At 48.5% G+C, this 23,119-nt stretch overlaps 1 protein-coding gene and 1 pseudogene across 1 annotated transcript; one reads left to right on the top strand and one right to left on the bottom strand.

Annotated features, from left to right (window-relative positions):
- Positions 1 to 247: 247 nt before the first annotated feature.
- LOC130041729 (selenide, water dikinase 1-like) lies at positions 248 to 7,171 on the bottom strand (annotated as a pseudogene).
- Positions 6,663 to 22,114, top strand: RMDN3 (regulator of microtubule dynamics 3). Its single transcript, XM_056133472.1, has 13 exons — positions 6,663 to 6,779; positions 7,163 to 7,368; positions 9,508 to 9,700; positions 10,080 to 10,223; positions 16,479 to 16,758; positions 17,485 to 17,587; positions 18,432 to 18,492; positions 19,831 to 19,906; positions 20,067 to 20,144; positions 20,345 to 20,443; positions 20,834 to 20,887; positions 21,098 to 21,178; positions 21,419 to 22,114. Exons 2-13 carry the CDS (start codon positions 7,170 to 7,172, stop codon positions 21,470 to 21,472), a joined length of 1,422 nt encoding a protein of 473 aa, XP_055989447.1. The 5' UTR covers positions 6,663 to 6,779; positions 7,163 to 7,169; the 3' UTR covers positions 21,473 to 22,114.
- Positions 22,115 to 23,119: the final 1,005 nt, after the last annotated feature.

The raw sequence follows: 23,119 nt of genomic DNA, 5'->3' as shown, positions 1-23,119 counted from the left end.
CCATGCAACCTTCCTGTGGACCACAGAGCTAGCATGCCACTGACCACTCCTGCCTGTCTAGAGTCCCATCCCAGATGCTGATGAGTGATAAATGCACACTGAGTGAGAAGACGGGTTGCAAAATAACTGGGACCTGCAATGTCTGTGTTGTGGGGGAAGCACTGTTGGAAACACCCATGTGGCAAGATACTAAGTGTCTAAAGTTTCAAAATGAATCACAGTATTGGATAATAATATCATTCTCAACTCAGAAGCTGCCTCCATACGGGGTGCAGCTTCAGTTAATACAACGGGAAAAAAGAAAAAAAGGCCATGGACTTTATTATGCCACTCGCATCTGTCTGCACCAACCAGTGCGAGCTGTGCTGTGCAGTATGATGAGATTCTGCTGCTGCTGCTGCTGCTGCTGCTGCTGTTTATAATCTTGAACTGAAGTGATGACAGAGGAAACAGATTTACTGAGAAACTAAACAGTGGAGCCATGGGTCTGGATTAAGAAGTGTGCCGGGTGTGGGGTTGTTGTTCTGCATGGCCACCTGGGCGTGACCACAAGGAAGGTGATCTCAATGATCCGGGCTTGTCTATGATCTTGGCTGTGCTTGTCTATGATCCTGGCCGTGTGATGGTTCTTCTCCACCAAGTTGATGATCCATGCCTGATGCCCCTGCCAGTACTTGGGCGACTTGATTGTGCAGGAGACAGATCAGAAGTGCTCCTGAGGTCTTGGGGCTCGTGCTGTGGGCCAAACATGTGCGTGTGTGTGCATGTGTGTGTGTGTGTGTGTGTGTGTGTGTTTAAAATCTTTATTTACTTTGCTTTTTGGGGCACACTCAACGATGCTCAGGGGTTACTCCTGGCTCTGCACTCAGGAATTACTCCTGGCAGTGCTTGGGGGACCATATGGGATGCTGGGGTTCGAACCCAGGTCGACTGCATGCAAGGCAAATGCCCTCCCCACTATACTATTGCTCCAGCCCCGAGGTCTGAACATGTTGCTGCAGGCCTTGTTTACGGCTGCCATCTTGGCCAGCATGGGCAGGTTGTGGATGATGAAGGACACCTTGTTGCATTGCTGCCTGGCCAGGTTCTGCGCATGGCCCAGGATGCTAAAGCCTGTTATGTTCATGGCCTCGTTGAACATGTGCATGTGGCCCTGTGGCTGTCCTGTTGAGCCTGGCCATGTTCATCATGATGTCTTGGTACGCCAGGTAACATTTTCCTTGCGTGACCACCAGCTTGATTTTATTCCACTTCTCAGGAATGTCCAGTCACTGATGTATGTCCACAGCCACTTGCGTCCCTACGGGCTTGGTGAGCATGCGCATGTCCCTGGGCACAGCTTATCTGGCATGATGAACTAATTGGGTTGCAGGGGAGCTTTCAGAAAGAATTCGAAAGCAAATATTTATAGGACCAAATGCAATAAAAAAGCAACGAGAGGGGCTGGAGAGATAGCACAGTGGGTAGGGCGTTTGCCTGGCATGCGGCCGACCCAGGTTCGATTCCCAGCATCCCATATGGTTCCCTGAGCACTGCCAGGAGTAACTCCTGAGTGCAGAGCCAGGAGTAACCCCTGTGCATCGCCGGGTGTAACCCAAAAAGCAAAAAAAAAAAAAGCAACGAGAGCAGAGAAAGATAAAAAGCTTAATTCCACAAAGGAGGTGGTCTGGGAAGTTTTCTCAGAGGAAATGAGTTTCTGTTCCCAACAATATTAGATTAATATTTTTATTACAATAGAAATGTTTAGTTGATAAAAGCGAGAAAAATATGGGTAAATGTGTTAAAGCAGCTACACCTGCCAAGAGGATCATAATTTCTTTTAAAAAATATTTTTAAACTGAACGGCCACAGTAACAAAGTTGTTCATGATTGGATTTCAGTCATACAATGTTCCAACACGATACCTCGAGAATCTTACTCTTACTATAGCTTAAGAGATGCTAATTGAAGGGCTAGAGAGATAGTATAGGGAGTATCTCCACCACTCCAGATGGTGTCTCAAGGCCATCAGGAGTGATCCCTGAGCACAATAGGTTTGGTTCAAAAACCGAAGAGAGAAAGAGAGAGAGAGAGAGAAAGAGAGAGACTAATTGCACTGAATGTTTTTGCTTACTCATTGATTACACCGTGCAGTTTTCAGGAGTCACTTCACAGCCTCATGCATACAAGGCACATGTTTCACCTCCTCTCAGGTCCTAAACAGAAAGACTGGCCTGAATTCAAACCTGGTGCTGCCAGCAATTGCTGAAGAAAACCTGACAGCCAGAGCCTGCATTGAGCAAGTGTGATGTCCAAGTTTCAACTTTGATGCACTGAGTTCATGCTAACAGGGCTGTGGTCTGGGGTTCCCTGGGAGGCAAGAGAACATACTGGTCTGTCACTGTCCTCTCGTTCATAGATTTGCTCGAGCGGGCCCAGTAACATCTCCACTGTGACACTTGTTACTGTGTTTGGCATATCAAATACCTCACGGGTAGCTTGCCAGGCTTTGCCGTGCAGGCGAGATACTCTCAGTAGTTTGCCGGGCTCTCTGAGAGGGGCGGAGGAATCAAACCTGGGTCGGCCTAGTCGCCCGAAGAGAACATAAATTATCATTAAAGGAATATATTTTTGTGTTAGTTTATGTTCTTTGGGCCATACCAAGCAGTGCTGAGGTTTGTTCCTGGCTTTGCACTCAGGAATCACTCCTGGTGGAGTTTGGGGGACCATGTGGGGTGCTGGGGATCGAACTCAGGTTTTTTATGTGCAAGGCAAGCACCCTACCCACTGTACTATAGCTCTGTCCCTAAAGGAATAAATTTAATTGACCTACCAGTAATTACATGGGGTCTCATTCCCCTGACCCTGAAGGAGTCACCAATACGGCAGCGTTGAGAAGGATGAGGAAGGAGAGGTTGATAAAATCTCAAAGCCAAACTAGGCTGCCAAAACGAAGAAAGACAAAAAATGATTGTCTGTACTTTCAATACACGTACGCTGGCATCAGATTCATCCATCAAGGACCTGATGGTACAAGCATGAAAGATCAAGTACGACATCATTGGTTTGACAAGAAGGCATCAATTACATCATGCTGTTTTCGACACTGGAGAAGAACTGTTCCTCGGAACATGCGACAAAAGAGGCATCGGAGGCGTCAGTGTCCTTGTCAACACGAACTTGGCCATGAGCATTGATTCATTTGAATTCCTAACAACCCGAATCACACAATTACACTTGAATAGATGTGGCTCACTGCCGGCAGTTTCTATCTTCATTGTCTATGCACCAACATCCAATTATGATGAAGGAGAAATTGAGGTGTTCTACATGGAGCTGGAGAAGTTCTATAAAGTAGACCACACCTTCTACAAGATCATTGTTGGTCATTTTCATACCAAGATAGGACCGAGAAGATCAGCCAAAGAACTGCACATTGGGACCCATGGCCTAGAATGGTACAAACAGGGTGAAAGACTGTCTCAGTTCAACATATCGACCAAGACCATCCATGGTAACTCACAATTCCAGGAGGCAGAATCTAAACGTTGGACATGGGAGTCTCCTGGTGGACGGTTCCACAACAAAATTGACCACATCATATTCAATTGATGGTTTTGCCTGACCGATGTTGCTGTTGTCCCAAAATTCCAAATGGGATCAGACCACTGTCTCCTTCTTGCAAAATTCTACTTCACAGAGCGGGGAGAAAGGGGAACAACCACCAACTGGGAGCTCTTTGGCACTACTGCAGCAACATGGGAAGATGCCGTTGTTGACGACATTGACGAGGAATATGATCAACTGGTTCAGTACCTCCATGATTGTGCAAGGAACGTCAAGAGAGAGATACCCACAAAAAAAAAATGCCTGTCTTCGAAAACTCTTGAGCTTATTCGCCAATGTGGTTTGGCGCATGCCACAGGCAACCACAAGCAAATGTCCGAGCTTGCAAAGCAGTGCAGAGATGTGATAAAGGAAGACCTCAAAAAGAGAAGAGAAGTGTTGCTAGATGAGGCAGAAGTCAGGAAAAGCATTTGTAACACCCGCCTGTCCTTCACCAACTACAAGACCAAGATGACTGCCCTCCGAAGTCCTGATGGATCTATCACATCTTCCAGAAGGGCAATGGAGAAGATTATCCATGACTTCTACTTGGATCTCTTTGATAGCCACGTCCACCTGCCCACGTACCAAATTCCGCAGGATGGATATGTCGTTCCCAATGTTATCCCTTTTGAAATCGGACATGCCATTTTGTCAGTAAAGAAACGAACAGCACCTGGCCCATACAAGGTCAGACCCGAACACCTGAAGAACCTGCCGTCAGTACTCATCAATATGCTGGCTCGGCTCTTCACACACTACCTGTCTGAATGCAAGGTTCTGTCCCAGTGGAAAACCAGCAGGACTGTACTACTGTACAAGAAGGGAGACATCCACGACATTGGCAACTATCGCCCGATCTGCCTATTGTCAGTCATCTACAAGCTGTTCACTTGAGTCATCCTGAATAGGATTGGCAGAACACTAGATGAAGGACAACCAGGCGAGCAAGCCGGGTTCCACAAAGGATTCAGCATGATCGACCATATCCACACGGTAACCAAGCTCATTGAGGTTTCTCAGGAGTTCAAGATGCCACTCTGTCCAACGTTCATTGATTTAAAGAAGGCCTTTGATTCTGTTGAGACGGAAGCAGTCATTGAAGCCCTAGCCAATCAGGGCATTCAAACTCAGTACATCAAGATCCTCTGTGAGCTGTATTGTGGATTCACTACCAGGATCTCACCATTCTACAAGGAAGTGATCATCCATGTCAAGAGAGGAGTTTGGCAGAGTGAGATCATTTCACCGAAACTCTTCAGTGCCACCCTCGAGAACATCATGCGACAACTGGAATGGGAAGGAATGGGAGTGAAGATAGATAGTTGGTAACTACACCACCTCTGCTTTGCTCATGACATCCTTCTAATGACACCAAACATCAGCCAAACAGCACAAATGCTGGCCAACTTCAACGATGAGTGTGGAAAGATAGGACTATAGCTGAATCTCACGAAGACAATGTTTATGAGAAACAAGTCTCATTCCTGATGTTCCATTCACTCTCAATGGAACGACCATCTCTGCATGCAACAGTTATGTGTACCTAGGTCGAGAAGTTAACATGACGAATGACCTGGCATCTGAGTTGCGCAGGAGGAAGAGAGTGGCTTGGAACATCTTCAAGAGCGTCGAAGAAATAGCTAAAGGACAAAGAACCTCCTCTTTGAGCACATCTCTTCGATTCCACTGTTCTTCCTGCATTAACGTACGCCTCAGAGACCTGGGCCTTACAAAAACAGGATGAGAATGCTATTCAGGTCTCCCAAAGAGGAATCGAAAGAGCTATGCTTGGAGTATCATGCTTCACTCAAATGAGAGAAAGAATCCGGAGTTCCGACTTCCATCGATGATCAAGAATCAGGGATGCTGTTTCGTTTGCCAAGGCATCGAAAATCAGATGGGCTGGACATGTAATGAGATTTGGAGACGACTGCTGGACTAGAGCCATTACAGACTGGATTCCACGGGGCATCAAAAGACTGTGTGGCTACCCACCTACCAGATGGTCAGACTTCTTCATCAAGACCCTGAATGATCAGTCTGAGGCTCTTCTTGTTCCTAGAACGAACAGACGCCATTGGGCTACACTAGCACGTGACAGGGACAAATGGAGATGTGACTGGTGCCCGCTTGAGCAGATCGATGATTAACCGGAAGTCAAGTGATCAAGTGACCTACTGGAAATAGCTTATAACCATGCCCTGATTAATGCGATAATTGCAACAAAAGTCTTAAACTTGCTTTAAAGGTGCTAGAGAAATAGTTACAGTGGGTAAAGTGCTTGCATTGATCCAACCAGGAATCAATCCCCTGCACCCCATATGATCTCCTGAGACTGCCTGGACTGATCCCTGAGTGCAGAGCCATAAGTAAGCCCTGAATACAGGCAGATGTGCCCGTTCCCAAATAAAACCTTGTTTTGGAGCTGGGATATGCATCTGTGTGTTTTGCTTATTTAAAAATTTTTATTTGGGGCCACACCTAGTGGTGCTTGGGTGCAAAGGGTGTTCAGGGCACCAAACCCAGGCTCTGTCATACCTATTCTCTAGGCCGATAATCGTCTCCTCCGTCTTTTGGATAAGATTTGATTGTTTTGATTTGGGTAGATCACAGGGAAGTCCGGGATCAAACCAGTCCTCCTGTATGCTGATTTCTTTGGACAATCCCTCTAACCACCTTTCAATGAACTTTCAAGAGTCAGCTGATGGAATTGTGGACAGTCAATGACTGCTTTTAATTTGAATCGCCAATGACGTTATTGTTTGGTGCTTAGTACTGTTTGAGTTAAAAGAAATGTACAGGGTTTAAAATTAAGTCAGCATCAAATGAAATGAGCTGTAGCAGTGTTCAGGGAAAGGGCAGGTGTGTGTAAACGCGAAGGTAGACATACATATTCTGGGAACAGCATGTAATGTATGACTGGAGGGCACCAGAACCTAGAAATGGCCAAACCTAATGGGTTAACGCTGGCGCACGCGGCCCAGTAAGTTTCAAAAGCCCTCTGGCTTTCCTTTCCCTCTTTCAGCCGACCCCGCCCTCTGGGGGGTAGAAATCGACCGAGGGGCGGAGCTTCATGGTCATCTCCCTGCGCCAGCCTCACGGCGCGCGGGGCTGGTGGCGCCCTCTAGTGACGTCACGACCATTGACAGCATGAGTCGGAGGCTGCTGCCATGGTGGTGGTGAACGTCCAGGTAAAGGTCCGAGTTCTCCTGGGACCAGGCGGCGTCAGAACGCGTGGGGGGAGGCCGGGATCTGTGACCCGCAGTGCCCTGAGGAGGGGCAGCGGGAGTTGGAGGCCCAGAGCGAGGCTGTAGGCTGAGGACCAGGGGGCGTGTGGAAGGGGCGGCTGTCCTGGGCTAGGGGAGTGGTAGGGGCCCAGGGAGGGCTGGCGGAAACGTGACCGTGGATGGAGGGTCAGGCATGGAGGGTCAGGCATGGAGGGTCGGCATGGAGGGTCAGGGCCTCCTGGCAGTTGGGAGCTCAGGCTTTGGGCAGAGGGCGACCTCCGGGGGTTCGGCTTTGCGGGTGGGGGTCCGCGCTCACGAACCTCTCCCTGACCCGGCGCGGGCTGCAGGTGCGGCATGTCTAGACTGGGGGCCTTCGGCGACGCCCGGGTCCGACTGGGGCTGCTGTTGGGCACTGCCGCGGGCCTGGGAGCCCTGTGTGCCCTTTACAGCCAGCGGTGGAGACGGACCCAGCGCCATGGCCGGAGCCAGAGCCAGAGGCAGAGCCTGCCCAACTCCTTGGACCACACGCATACCGCCGAGCCCCGACGCCAGGGTAGGAGGCAGCCACAGTCGCGGCTGATGGGAGGAGCTGGGGGCCCAGGAGGCCCGCGAGCATTGGTGGGACAGGACCAGGAGTGGGGCACCTGAGGGGGGCACCCTTTTAGAAAACTTACTGGAAAGGAAAGCAGCCTTCTGTGCCCTTTCCCCATAAAACCTGGAACCTCTCTGGTGAAGGAATTTAACTTTCACTTTTAGTTTTTGGCTACAGTTGTGCGTGGCGGTGTAAAAGGCACGTGCTTCATACCGGGTGAGGCGATTGATACTAAGTAAAGGAAGAGTTCAACAGAAAGGAAAAGGAATAACCAGTCTCGTGGGACTTTGTAAAAAAAAAAAATGTCTTCATATTCCGGTCGAGGATGGTAAGGTGGGGCGTGCTTGCCTCCCACGGAACTTTCCAGGGTTGGTTCCTGAAGTCAGAGCCAGAAGTAAATCCCTGAGCACTAATGGATGTGGCCCGTTCCACCCCGAAAATGTCTTAAAATTTGGAGTCTGGGGGACCCGAGCAATAGTATAGCGGGGAGGGCGTTTGCCTTGCATGTGGGCACCTGGGTTGTATCCCGGCATCCAGTATGGTCCCCCAAGCACGACCAGGAATAACTCTTGAGTGCAGAGCCAGGAGTAACCCCTGTGCATCGCTGGGTGTGAACCAGAAAGCAAAAATAAAATAAAATGAAATAAAGATTTGGGGCCTGGAAGAGAACTCAAAAGGTGAGGACTGAATTCTATTCTACCATCACATGGTTTTCTGAGCACTGCCAGATGTGAGCCTAGATCAAAATCAAAATAATAGTCATATAATTAAGATTTACAGTTACGTATTGGAACTAGAAAGAACCTTGGACACTATCTACTAGTCTTTCTTTTTCCATTTATGAGGAAATCGTAATTTTAAAAGATTGTGTAATTTTCCTGAGATTGTCACAGAGCAATTAAAAGGCAGGGTTGAGCCTGGTCACTGAGGCCAGTGGACTTTCCACAGCCCAGGCTAGGCTTGATCTTAGTGCAACTGAAATCAACGCTGGCTGGAAGCCAGCCACTGCCACAGCAGCTGAAATGCGTGGTGCTTTAAGTGTGCAAAACATTTTCTTTGAGGTGGGAATCACACATAGAGATTTCGGGGGCTACTCCTGGCTCTGTTACTCCCAGTTTTGTGCTACCCAGCGGTAGTATACCCATAGTACCAAGGATTGAATCACGTCAGCTGCACACAAGGTCAGCACCTTCACCCCTGTGTGCTCTCTGACCCCTGCAAACCTTTCCTGTTAGCTCATTAGAGTAGAGCATCTACAGCTGGTTCAAATCATCCCTGCAAGTTCCTGTAATAGAGGCTCATCCAGCAACTCTCACCCTGTGTTTATTGGGAATGAATATTTTTCTTTCATTACAATGCCAGATGGTCTGGAAGTTAGTTTTATGAGAGGCTTCAGAGAGTTAGCAGCTCAGATTGCAGTGCCTTGTCAGTATTTTATGACCTGGTAGTAGCTTGTTTTTCCTTCCTTTTCCTTTTCTTTTGTTCATTTGTTTCTAATTTCCTAGCAGTCGTCTTTCTTCTCCTGAGGCTGGGAAAAGTCACTGTGTTCCCAGGGATCTTCCTTGCCCTGTGTTCTTAAATATTCTTGCTCATCTGGTCAAGATTGCTACTAGATTCCATTCATAGATCTATGCACCTTGACTGTGCACACTGTCTTCCTGGTTTTTCTTTCTTTTACATTTTCCAGTCCAGTTGCCTGAGGCAACATTACTAGCATTGCCTTCAGGGTAAGAGTTACCAGAGCTCAAGACTTGCCCTGACGAGCTTGGAATCCATGTTTATCCAATAGGACTGGGATGGGTTTTTTTTTTCCAGGGTAGCTTTTCTCTTTGCCCCCTGTCTGATGACACTCAAGTTTTCTTTCCGCTTGTTTTTTTTTTTTTGGCCACATCTGCTGGTGCTCATGGTTTATTCTTGCTCAGGGGTAACTCCTGGTCGTCCTCTGGGGACCCTCTGATCCAAGGGTCAAACATGCAGGGCAAGTGCCTTGTCACTGAACTCTCTCTGGGCCCCCAGCAGCATGTGTTTGTGACTTTTTGGTGCATGAGTCTTTCCTCCGCTCCCCCATGGGTCTCACATCACTTGTTCTCCTTTCCTCAGTGCCGCAGCTGCGGGGGGTCCCCGGGGAGGCCGGAGACGCGGCCGTGCTGTCCAGCCTCTCGGAAGCGGGGCAGGTTCAGGTGCTGGAGCGCCTGGACTTCGTGCTCAGCAGTCTGGTGGCCCTGCGGCGGGAGGTGGAGGAGCTGAGGAGCAGCCTGCAGGGGCTCGCAGGGGAGATTGTTGGGGAGGTCCGGTGAGTCATGCAGCCCCTCCTTCTGCATTGTTTGATGCCCCCCAACTCCCTCCTCTGCAGCTTCTTCAGCTCAGGTGACTTCCAGCCTTTACTGTGTGACTTCTAGCCTTTAGAGCACCCCATTTGTTGGTCCTGGGCCTCCAACAAGTTCTTTGCTGCTTTGCGGCCCCGTGGTCTGTGTTGCTGCTAAAGTGCAATATTCTGACTTGCTCTGCTCCTCCCGGCTGGGGACTGGATTCTGTCCTGCCTGCTTTTCCGGGGCAGACACCCAGGGTTAGCTCCTCGCTCATCCCTCTGATGAGAAGACTCCCCTTCTATCAAGGACAGAGGCTGAGGGTCTGAAGGCACCCTTTAGAAAGAGAAGGGTTCTGTTTTTCAGATCCCACTTGGAAGAGAACCAGCGAGTGGCTCGGCGGAGAAGATTCCCATTTGCCCGGGAGAGGAGCGACTCCACTGGCTCCAGCTCCGTCTACTTCACAGCCACATCCGGAGGCGGGTACACGGATGTGGAGAGCGAAGGCGGGTGAGTCGTACCCCAAGAGACCTCAGTGCCTCCCACCAGCTCCTGCTCAGTGCAGGAGTGTGTGTCCATGGAAAAGGCAGGGCAGGCTGCTGAAAGCCATGTTGGGACAGAGGTGTAACTTGATGCAGATCACCTGAAAATAGGAACACTGTTTCCCATATGTCAGGCAGAGGGAATGTGGACAGGGGTTAGTGCTTGTATCTGGCGAGTTCCTCAGCATTGATTTTTTGGCCCTTACATTTACTTGTCATTTTTGTTTTCCCAAAACACTGGTGGGCCTGTTCCTGGGTTACCTCAAGGTCTGGGTAAGACTAGGATTACGATTGCTTCCTTGGCTGGGTGACAGGGCCAGGTTTGCGGTTCTGTGAGCACTAAAGGACACTGCTTGAGCTCTCCCCGAGGTGTTTCTCTCTCCTGAGTTGGGGGGAGCCCCAAGCTCGTACATGTGCCTGGCCATCTATACCGGTGGTGGGGGGCGGGGACTGTTCTTCTGAGTTAGTGACAAAGCAGCTCTGACCACAGGCCTTCACTTCCTAGCAGGTGGTGGGCAGTCTTCCTGCCCAGCCAGTGGAAGGGCTTTTACATCAGATAATTGAAAAATATTTTTATTCGAAGCTGGAGAGATAGTACAGCAGGTAGGGCACTTGACTTGCACATGGCCAACTCTGGTTCTATCATTGGCACCACATATGGTTTTCCAGGCCCTGACTGGAGTGATCTCTGAGCACAGAGACCGGAGAAAGCCCTGAGAGCACTGTTGGGTGTGGCCCCTCAGACAAAAACAAAATAAAAGTAAACCAGAGTGATCTCTGCAGAAATGTCTCTTTAATGGAAATACTTTAGAGAATTTAGCACTCCAGGCTGCGTAGAAGCTCAGAGTCTAAAGCATGTGCTTTGCATCAGGGAGTTCAGCATTCCTTCCCTGGCCCCTGGGAATCGCTGACTCCCAGGCACCACGCCAGGAATAGCTGCACTTGGTGAGCTTCAAGTCTTGTTCTTCTGACAGCACAGTTCATCTTGTGGGGATGGGGGAGGGGCTCTGCTCCCAAGGCAGGGTTTGGTGGTCAGGCCCAGAAGTGTTTTCATAGGAAGGCAGGTCCTGACAGAGCTTGCGAGTTCTTCCCATTGACCAAGAGCTCATGTAGCAATACAGTGTTCAGTATACCTTGTGATTTTGGCCACACCTGGTGGTGCTTGGGGCATTCTCCTGGCTCTGTGGGGCTTGGAGGGCCATATGGGGTACTTAGGATCAAATCCAGGTTGGCTTTGGTTGAAAGCTTTATGGCTCAAATCCATAGAGCAGATGCTTTATCCCTGTATTCTCTGGTTCTTAGCTTGTTTTCTTATTTGGGCTATTATATTTCCTTTCTTTCCTCATTGGTTGGTAAGAGAATTAAGTATTGCGCTCTTTTTCTGGGTCACTGCCAGTATTCAGATAGTCTTATTGTTCAGCTTCTTCTCGAAACGCGTCTTGATGAGGCTTTAGCCCTTCACACTTACTGTTTCCTGGGCTGCCTGATCCCTGTTGTAATCTCAGGGAGCAGCAGCAGTAGGGTCGTTTTCTTACCTCCCACCTCTGGCCAAGATGGTTCCCAACGGCTGCTAGAGGAAATGAGCATTGACCGTGGGTTGCAGAGAAGCGCAAGAAGCAGCAGCAGAGAGGATTCACAGGCATTGGAGCGTCTGTGTGCTCTAAGGAAGAAGGTCCCTTGGGTGAGGAACTGACACTGGAGATTTTTCAGAAGGGACAACAGATGTGGTTACAACTCTGCCCAATTAAGGATGTAGAACTCAAGGCCCTTAAGGACTTTTAAGAATTTAACAGGGCTGATGTGGCTCAGTGGTAAACACATGCCTGGGTTCAAGTTCTTGCACTGTATCAAAATAAAAACATAGTGTTCTCAGTTATCATTTATTTATTTATGTTTGAATGGGGTGGGTTGGCGGGGGTCATACCTGGTTCTTCTCAAGGCTTACTCCTGGCTCTGTGCTCAGGGTCACTCCTGGTAGGTCACGGGGTACCACATGGGTACCTATATGCTGGGGATTGAACCTGGGTTGGCAGCCTGCAAGGCAAGCTCCCTACCTGCTGTTCTATTGCTGCCCACCCCCACGCCACCCCCGCGTGTTTTTTTTGGTAGTGCCTGGATTGAACCTAGATCTCAGGCATAAAGTTGTATAGATTTCTGAATCAGTGAAAATCAGTTTTTAGCCAGAGAATTTGTCGGTGCCTCTTTGCTTGTGGAATTTACCAGGTCTCCCAAAGCCTTAAGGCTTAGGACCAGTTCACAGCCATGGAGGATGGGGTGGGTGGAGGGAGGCTTGCTTTTCCATTCTGGACCATACCCAAGCGGCTCCAGATCTCACATACAAAGCATGCACTGTAGTCCTGAGCAATTTCTGGTTTAAGACAAGCTTTAATCTCTCCTGCTCCTTTCCTCTTTCCTTTTTTTTTGGGTAGGGACTGGGGCCACATCCTGAATGTTCTGGGGTTTTTCCTGGCTCTGTACTCAGGAATCACTTCTGGCTATGCTTGGGGGAACCATTATTTAAATGATTTACAGTACTGATAATGGTAGAGTATCAATGTAAAGTGTAAAACTTCAGCACACACCCTCCACCCAACCAGAATGTCCACTTCCCTCTACCACTGTCCCAGTGCCCGGTCTCCCTCATCTCCTTTGCAGTGTTACACTTCCTACTAAAGACCAATTCTTTTCTGTTTTTTGTTTTGCTTGGAGGCCACACCCAGCAATACTCAGAGGTTACTTCCTACCTCTGCACTCCTGGCAATGCCTGGTGTTCCTTGCTTGGGGGGCGGGAGATGCGGGGTACCATATGGGATGCTGGAGATTCTGGCTGTGTGCACGGTAAGTGCAGTACCCATGATACTATCCCTCTGGTGCCTAAAGATCAATTCTTAATTTCTGTTGCTTTGAGCATTTGTTCTTATCATTTTTTTGGAGAGGATGGCCCATACTTGGGTGCTCAAGACTGCTCCTAGCTTCGTACTTAGGGGTGTTGTCTGCAGTTGGTGGGTGTGTGCATTTTGGTGGTAGGGAGTGTGGCCTCTGCTGCAGCTCCAGCATACTAGTTCTGGTGTGATTCTTGCTGAGTCGGCTGCTCCCTGGGTGGCAGCTGTGCTGTAGTATTCTTGCCTCTCTCAGTGCCCCTAGGTCAAGGAAATTCTCAGACAGACACAGGAATGGCTTTGAACATGGGGCCCGCGGAAGGAGCTCATCTGAGGGGTACATGGCTAGGATTTGACGGCTCCTCCACTGCTGAAAGCTGTTGGCCCTTTCTCCAAATACAACAGCAACTCCGAGCTCCCAGGGACTCGACCACCTGTGGACATGTGAGAGACCCATGAACTAGTCCCCTGAGCATTTGACCATGGCTTCATCCTCCTGGCAAAGCAACCTGCCTGAAAGCAGCTGCCCTGGCCAGCCTTTCCAGGTGCCCCAGCATGCCACTTCCTGTCCTCTCAGGCATTTATCTTTCCTCTGGGTTGGTCTTATCTTCCCTACCATTGAGAGTCAGGGTAGGGCTCATGCCTGGTTGTCTTTGATTGTCACAGCTCAGCCCCTCTGAATGAGACTTAGAACTGGAAGAGAATTGTCAGGAGGAAATAAGTGATAAGTGCCAGAGAGAGAAGGGGGTGTGGGGGGGAGGCGGTGCCTAGCATTCAGCCAACCCCTGTTCTCTCCTTACCACTGCAGATAGCCCCCAGGCCCCACCCAGAGTGAGCTCTGAGAATGGGTGGGTGTGGAGCAGCTTCCCTACCCCCAAAAGAGCACGAGTCCTTTATCACCAACGCAGTGTCTCAAGTTGACTGTGGCACCCTGGTTCCTTGCCCACCGTGGGAACTGTGTTATATCTGGGTCCACAGATCTAATGGGGCATTCCGAAGACCCCTGCCAGTCCGTGATCATCCCCTAAACTATAAGGCATGTTGACTGAAGCTTCCACAGCTGGCAGATTTCTCCCGGGATGGCTGGGTAGGCAGAGAAAACGAGGCTGGTGAGGCGCTCAGGGCTGCAGAGCTACACTGCCTTCCTACTCACTGTTTTCCAGGCAGTGACACATCGGGGAGACTGAGCTCTGTGAAGTAGGACAGGGGTGCAATACCGGCGTTCTTACTGCCACTGTCCATGCTCACAGCTCTCAGTGGTGGCAAGTCCCCTGGTGCCTGTGCTCCCTAGCCCAGGGGACCCAGAGTATCACAGCATTGTGGACTGTGCTGTCCTCGGCTATCAGACACTGCTGGCTGCTGTGAGCACCAATAGGGTTCCAAGAAGGGTGCCTCATGCTGAACTCCTGATTAGCCAAATCAGTCTTCTCCCAACAGGAACTGGGGAGATGGCTAGATTCAAGCTTTCTACCCCAGCACCCTACTTTGCACATTGGTGGACTCTGGACTTGTTTGCACCTGTGGGTCCATGTTTGAGTCTTAGAGGATGGGCTGGAAATGAGGTGCTCTGTATGGTCCTGCTCATCCCTATGCAGGGAGGTTGTGAATTCGGATGCCTTGCTTCTCCTTGACCCTTGATCTCAAGTTTTTATTGAGATTGGGGATGGGGACACTTGGCTAACCTAACCTCTTGGAGCCCTTGGTGTAGGGCTTACGTCCCAAACGGGCTGCTCTATAGTGACATCCCTGGGCACTTCGGTTCCATGGGCCTGGAAGCGCCTCTCTGAAGCCCTGTCATGTGTTGGCTACCCTGGCTGTGTGCTTTCAGGGAGTCTGGTTTCCTGGTGAGAACAGCATTTGGCCTGTATTTCGCTGCTGGCTTTAGGTCATCTTGCTTCCTTGATTCGGACATATCTTCTTCATCTCTGTTGTGCTCCGACCATAGTACAGAATTCCTGCGCCACATTGCAGGTGGAGGAAGACTCTGACCTAAATGATACTGCAGTATTTCTTCCCTGTTCCCCTTTCAGCCCCGAGGCTCCCAGTACCTGACTCTAGTTCCAGAAGTCTTCCCATCTCCCCTCTGTATCTGTCTGTGTCTGTTCAATTCTTGTGGCAGTTACAAAGTTGGTGCAGGCTGAGATCCACGAGAACCCAGGCGTCCTCATCAGGGGTACATCAGGCTTGGGGCTCCAAGGAGGTATCTGCCATCAGACACTGTGTCAGCCCCCAGGATGCCTTCTCAGGGACTTGTTTACATCTTCCTCTCCTACCTTTGCTGCAAAAGGTACCCCTCCCCCCAACTCCCAATGGCTCCTCGACTGATTGCAAATTTGGAACAAAGGTACACAGTGAATTGAGAAACTGGGTAAATGTGGCTGCCCGTAGCCTTAGAGACTGGCACCCACCCACGTTGGTTCTAGCAGGTGCCTTTGATAAAGCAAAAATGACTGGCAAACTCTTAGCCTGATGATCTCAGATTAGCTCCTCCTGCACTTTTGGCTTATTTGGCGCTGGGGCCTCACTTGGCAGTGCCCCAGGGACTGTGTGTGTCCAGGATTGAATGAGGAGCTTCATCATGCAATGCATGAGTCATTTTCCCATTTTCCACCTACATGTATTTTAAAATTTTAAATGTCTTCCCTTTTTTTGGCAGGGGTAGAGCGAGTGGGTCACACCTGGTGGTACTCCTGGCAGGACTCGGTGGATCATATTTGGTGCCAGGGATAGAACCTGGGCTGGCCACATGCGAGGACAGCGCTGTACCTGCCGTACTCTCTCCAGCTCACATTTCCTTTTCTATTTATTAAGAGTAATAAATGCTCACCAAAGCAATCATATGCTCTAAAATCTTTGAGCATAAGAGACTTTGATCTTTCTGAGATGTACTGGCAGCATTTTTGTTGGGCATCTTCTCTATCCTGGCAGTCTTGGTGGCATCTAAGCAGGGTTCTCTCCTCATGGGAGCTGTCACACGGTCTCCAGGTGATCATTCTATTTTTTTTTTTTTTTTGCTTGTTGGGTCACACCCTGCGATGCACAGGGGTTACTACTGGCTCTGCACTCAGGAATTACTCCTGGTGGTGCTCAAGGGACCATATGGGATGCTGGGAATTGAACCCGGGTCGGCCACGTGCCAGGCAAACGCCCTACCCGCTGTGCTATCGCTCCATCCCCCTCCAGGTGATCATTTTGACCCTACGGATGGGACCGTTTTCCCACCCTAGAGTGCCTAGAGGTTATTGATCTTTCAGGAATCCACGTTTGTCCATCTGCAGTGGGCAGGGAATAGACTGAGCCAAGCCCCTCCCTTTGACCATGTTCCTTCCATCTCTCTGTCCCAGCTATACCACAGCCAATGCCGAGTCTGACTATGAGCGGGAGTCTGACCGGGAGAGTGAGGATGGGGAGGATGAAGTGAGCTGTGAGACTGTGAAGATGGGAAGGAAGGATTCGCTGGACCTGGAGGTGGCTTTGGGCCCAGTGCCCGGAGTGTTGGAAACAGAAGGCTCCCTTGGCCTGGAAGACGCTCTTCCCCTCCTGCAGCAGGCGGACCAGCTACACAGTGGCAACGCACAGGACAAACGTGAAGGCTTCCAGCTGCTGCTCAACAACAAGCTGTCGGTGAGGCCCCCGCTCTACCTGCAGGCAGACCCCTGCCATTGTTGACTCTGGATTGGATAGAGAGGCAGCTGGCTGTGCTGCTCGCAGTCAGGGGCACAACCTACTCTTAAGTTGTGTGTACTGCTTTGGCCATTGTAGCATCTGTCCCAGAGCCGCCTCTAGAGGGCACTCTTTTGCCTCACGCAGCTAGCACTGCTAGAGCCCAACCCTTCACTTGCCACTGGTGAGGAGTCACTGGAAGATGATCTTCCTTTTATTTCCCTGAGGCGGAGCCCAAGGGGTCTTCCCAGTTAAATTTCAAATATGTCGTAGGTAACTAAGTAGAGGTCACTAGAAGACCAGATTCCTTTTTCTTAGGTCTCCTGCAAAAACGTAGACTCACCCAAGTGTACAATATCCCCAGTGTTAAAATGTTCATATTTCTTGGATAATTTTCACTTTCATCCCCTGGCTCGGCAAAACTGCCCTCTTGCTGAGGCTTATCACAGCCAGGCATTGCCTTTTCCTTAGCATTAGGAGCCCTTACGTGGTTGTGCGGCCTCTTGGCTGGAGGCATGACCAGAGGTGACCATACATGGGTGTTGTATGGTGGGGAGGGCACAAAGCCTGGTGTGATATTTGGTAACACACTCGTTTAGAAACACAGAGCTAGGCTGTTGGGGGAAGGCAGAGGTCCAAGTCTGCAGCTGAAGGAAGTGGGGCCTCCCCCCTCTGTTTGGTCTGCAGTACACGGGTCTGCAGGACTTCCTCTGGCGCCTGGCCAGGGCCTACAGTGACATGTGTGAGCTCAGTGAGGATGTGGATGAGAAGAAGTCCTATGCCCAAAATGGTAAGTGCTGACAGCTTCCTGGCTGATTGGCCTGTCCATGGGGGACCCAGCGGAAGGTTCTCAGAGCACTCATGGCTCAGTTTTTCACCAGGAACAAATCAGCCCCAGGAGACTCTGCTTCCTGGCACAAGGCAGTTCCTTAGTAACACAGGTGCATGAGTTCTCAAGAGTCATTCACTATAGTAGCAGCTTTTTCTTTTGGGCACACCAGGCGGTGCTCAGGACATACTTCAGCTCTGCTCAGGGATCACTCCTGGTTGGGCCTGGGGGAACATCTGTGATACCAGGGACTGAACCTGTGTAGGCTGTGTGCAAAGCGAGCACCTAACCCCCAATATTGTCTCTCCAGCCACCTTCATGATTCCTTCTTAGTCTGGAGGGCTGGTTTGGGTTGCTGCTTGGCAACCTGTTTTTATGGATGGTGACTATGGGGCAGAAGCTCTAAGGATCTGAGTGCCTGGAGGGAGCACGCTGCTAGCTCAGAAATCCCTGAGGCATACACAGCACTGCTGCCTATTCCTCAGGGTAGGGGACATTCACTGCTCAGGTTTTACAGCTACCTCTGGAGTCCCAGCTGAGATAGTATAGCAGGTAGGCTACTTCCTTTTCGCGTGGTTGACCCAGGTTTGATCCCTAGCACCATATTTGGTCCTCTGAACTCTGCAGGAATAATCCTTGAGCACAGAACCAGTAGTAAGGCCTGAATACTGTTGAGTGTGGCCTCCAAACAAAACAGGCCTAGCTGGGGAGGGGTTGGTGGGAGCTAAAGCAGTCCTTCCCACAGGTCTTATGATAAAGCATGAAGGGGAATCCTGATCAATTCTGGATTGCCTTTGTCCTGCAGGGAAAGAAGCAGCAGAAGCAGCTCTGGAGAAGGAAGACAAGAATGCTGCGTGTCACCAGTGGTAAGGACACCCCACAGGGTCCTGGGAGGAGCCTCGGGCCTAGCAGGAAGAACCCTTTCCTGTTCTAGCCCTAAGGGCATTTGACAGAGGACTCAGAAGAGGGAGCTCTGGCCTTACTTGCTTAAGCCCTATCCTAGCCCCAGTCAAGATTTCTTTGAGATGCACACACTTTACTTGTGAGGATGAGATGAAGGGGAGTGTAAACCTTTTCTGCTGGGGCTTGGGAAATGAGTAGTTTTTTTAAGAGCCATTCTAACTAAAATCTGTGGGCTTTTGGCTTCTCAGGGAGGCTGGGACAATTTGCAGCTTCCTGCTCAAGCATCTTTCCCCAGCTCTGATCCCTGGCTGTCATGGATATTGGCTTCTTTGCTTAGCTATCAAGAGGAAAAGTAGATATGAGCTCACTCTGGGAAGTTCACAATTAAAATTTATTAAAAGTTAATTTATTGCTTAAAAAACATAACCCGTTTGTGGTCAAACTTACGACAATTTGCATAGATTAGCATCAGTTTGTTCCCTGGTTCCACTATCTTAGATTTTAATTTTTTTGGGCCACACCCAGCTGTGCCTTGGGGGACTATATTTGTGGTGTCAGGAATCAAGCCTGAGTCAGCAGCATGCAAGGCAAACAAGCACCCTACCCACTGTACTTCAGCCCCTTATTTTGGCTTTTTGGATCATACCTGGTGATGCTCAGGGGTTACTCCTGGTTCTGCACTCAAGAGTTACTTTTGGCGGTGCTTGGGGAACCATATGGGATGCTGGGGATTGAACCAGGGTTGGTCCATATGCAAGGCAGGTGCTCTGCCTGCTGTACTATTTCTTCGGCCCAGCACCTCAGGATTTAAAAAATGTTTTGGGGCCATACCTGGCTGTGTTCAGGGAACTGTATATGGTGCCAAGGATCAAACCTGGGTTGGCCATGTGCAAACCAAGCTCCCTGCCCAATGTTCTAATCATTCTGGGGCTCCAGAACCTCAGAGTTAAAATTAAGATTTTTTTCTTTTTGAGAGAGGGGAGGGAAAGGGAGGAGGGAAGGAGGGAGAAAGAGGAAGGAGAGGGAGAGACAGAGACATTTGCTTTTTAGTTTCTACAACACCTATAGATATATACAAGATGGGAAATTTGGACCAAGACCTTGCCTAAATATTAAAGAGAAATTTACCATGGAAGACCCAGGATTTTGAAAAAACTGTGAGCCTATTACTCTGTTTACACACATGAACTGGGACAACATTGAGTGATAGACAGGGGGAAGTATTTTCAGTTCTAGGTGAGGGGGAAGTGCAGTTAAACCCAGCCCTTGTCTTTGAGCTTGCTGCTGCGTTTTGCCTTTAGGTATGCAGTGCTTTGTGGTCAGCTGGCTGAGCATGAAGGCATGCAGAAACGCATCCAGAGTGGCTTCAGCTTCAAGGTGAGGAAAGGAAGTGTCCCCCCTGTACTAGATTATCTCAGAACTCTTGGCTCTGTCCTAACTCTTTGTGAAGGATGTTTCCACATTTTGATGATTTATATCTTCCCTTAGTCATTCTTTCATCTCTGATGTTCGTTTGTGTTTGCAATTTCCTCTGCAGGAGCATGTGGACAAAGCCATTGCTCTCCAGCCAGAAAACCCCATGGCTCACTTTCTTCTTGGCAGGTGGTGTTATCAGGTGAGCTACAGGTTCAGAGCTAAACCAATGTGTCCTAGAGTGAGTGACCTCCTGGCCAGGAGAAACAGGGTCCTGTCTGGCTCAGGTGCCATTTTTCTCCGAAGTCTTAATAATGACTGGACCCAGGCCCATTTAACTTTGTTTTTAGTAGAGAATATTCATGTACCTAAAGATACTGTTCACATTTCTTTTGGTGCCAGGTCTCTCACCTAAGCTGGCTAGAAAAAAAAACTGCTACAGCCTTGTTTGAAAGCCCTCTCAGTGCCACTGTACAGGATGCCCTGCAGAGCTTCCTAAAGGTATCAAAAGGGAGGGAGGGACAGTAGCTGAAAATGCCAGGATGGGGCCAGAGAAATGGCTCAAAGGTTGGAGATCCCGGCACTGCTGAGCCCAAGCAAAATGGCAACGACAGGGCCCTATGTTCAGGCAGTGAATACAACTGCTTGATTGGTTAGCTATTTCTAGAGGTGTGTTTCCCCTGCCTCCAAAATGCCAGGATGGATAATCTTATTTTTTATTGGGAGAGATTTCTGAGATGGGGTTATTGTACACCTGCTTGTTGTATGGAAAAGTCAGAAGAACCATCTGGAAGACTTAAAAAATATAAAAACGGATTCCCAGACCAACTCAGTGGGGATCCAGGTTGGGGATTGAAAACCAGTTACTGAGTTCCACCCTCCTTTTTCCAGGCAGAAGAACTACAGCCAGGATTTTCCAAAGCAGGAAGAATATATATCTCCAAGGTAAACTCACTGGCCTTTTTACAACACAGATGAGTATTTTTGAGCCCTGCTGTACTATCGCTCCGGTTCTGAGAAAATTACAGATGGTGTTTCTCCTAGGTTTTCTTTTGTTGTACTTTGGGTCATACCTGGTGATATTGGGGATTGAGCCTGGCCCTGTACTCTCCCAGGCTCTTATTTGAGGTTGTTTTCATTATCGTGTCTTTTCAGTGCTATAAAGAACTGGGGAAAAACACTGAAGCTAGACAGTGGATGAAGCAGGCTCTGGAGCTGCCAAATATCACTAATGAGGTAATAGGAGTTTTTCTAACGCTGAGTCCCATAAATTTTCCATGGAGATACTTTTGTGTGCATTTCACCAATGGGAGGAGAAAGACTACAACAAAGTTTAGGATGGAAGCAAAGGGCCTTTTGTCTCAGGAACCAGTGATTTGGAAAATGACTTAGATTTTGTGTTTTAGGCTCTTTTGGGGGAGGCACTCCTGCCAGTGCCTTAACCCTTACATTATCTTTTCCCCTTTGTTTCCTTAGGACTCAGCTTTCCAGAAGGACTTGGAAGAACTGGAAGTAATTTTAGGAGAATAATCATTTTGATGGCCTTTATGACTGAAAAGGATATTACTGTTTGCAGGAGGAAAATCAAGTCTTTTTCCTTAGGCCCTGCTTACATAAGGAAAATGATTAAGAGTGGTTATTGGAGAATCTCAGCTCCTGAGTCTTGACTGGTACCTTCTATCATTCCACCAATTTCTTGCTTTTATTGTCAATGGTTAATTTATTTAAATCCTTACTTAATTTGAGATTGGGGAAGTACTTGCGGCCCGGGATTCTGTTCTCAACTTCTTAAGTGAATTTAAAAAATCAAGACTAGTTGAGCACCGAAGACTGCTTTCTGACCTGCTGTTGAGGCAGATGAACAACTAAGAGCGATAGGAACAAAATACAGAACTTGTACTTTAATATTTAACACCAAAGTATAAAATCCTAAGATAACAGCCTACCTGCCAAGATAAAAATGTAGGCAGTTTGGTCACGGGAGACACGCCCTCTTCTCACCTATCATGTAGAATCTAACAATATTCCTGGACAGACCATTTGACTTCCAGAGTCTGGCAGCTTTTGGAACAAGGGCATGTGATAGAAAGTTTATGAGATTGTGAAATGATATGAAGAGTTGCCTGAAATATATTTTGGTATAAAATGTGAATAAACCAAATTTGAAGTAATCATATTCATTTTTGGGGGGTTTTGGGGCCATACCTAGAGGTGCCCCGGGGGACCATATGTGGTGCTGGCCACATGCCAGGCAAGTGTCTTAACCTCTGTACTATCTGTCTGGCCCCAGCTCCTTACTCTTGACACCTCCATAAATGTTTTTCCACTATAGACACTATTGCACACAAATAGAAGGTCACAACCAAATAGTTTTAACTAGAGAACTGTTTCTAATGAAATTCTAGTTGTCATTTGTAAAATATAGGCAAACAGCTTGGTCTAACTAGGCCTACTACAACTGGTATTTATTAAACCTGACCCCACTTATAAGAAAATTAAGACAAATTTCTTTTTGGGGGGCCACACCTAACAGTGCTCAGGGCACTATTTGGGTTGCGGGAGTCAGCTGTGTGCAAGCAAACACACTATCCACTGTATTGATCCTCCGGCTCCAAGACAAATTTCTAAGTCACTTAACTATTTGAGGTGCTTTTATACAAACCAAGATTCATTCCAGAATCTGTGGCTTTATTATACCACCCCAGGTTTGTTTTCTGAAGTGTATGCCATTCTCTAAAGCAGTGGTTTTAATCTGACCCAGACTGGAAGTTGAGAGCCACTGTTCTGAAGGAAGTCAAGAAACAGAACTTAGAGCACTGACTGTGTTCTAAGGATTAACATAAGCGATTATCTGACAGGCCTTTGAAAAGCAAGAACAATACCTCAAATCCCTGAAGTAGAGTATCTAGGCAAATACCGTATCTCTTTAATTCAAGGCTATTAGGATACAAAGGTCACACGAAGGCTATGGTATATCATTACAATATTATCAAATAGGTTAAGTGACAAGTAAGCACAACGATTTGAACATAGGTTTTTCCCTTTTAAATGTTAAAACAATAGGAACTAATCACGCAATCAGAAAACGGCATCATGAATAGCCTTATTCAGCAATATAAAGCTTGAACAATAATGTGTATAACACAGTAATTAACTACTTCATTAGCAGTTCCACAC

This window comes from Sorex fumeus, unplaced genomic scaffold, assembly GCF_029834395.1.
Source record: "Sorex fumeus unplaced genomic scaffold, SorFum_2.1 ptg000098l, whole genome shotgun sequence".
Taxonomy (NCBI): domain Eukaryota; kingdom Metazoa; phylum Chordata; class Mammalia; order Eulipotyphla; family Soricidae; genus Sorex; species Sorex fumeus.
This window is presented reverse-complemented; position numbering and strand designations above follow the sequence as displayed.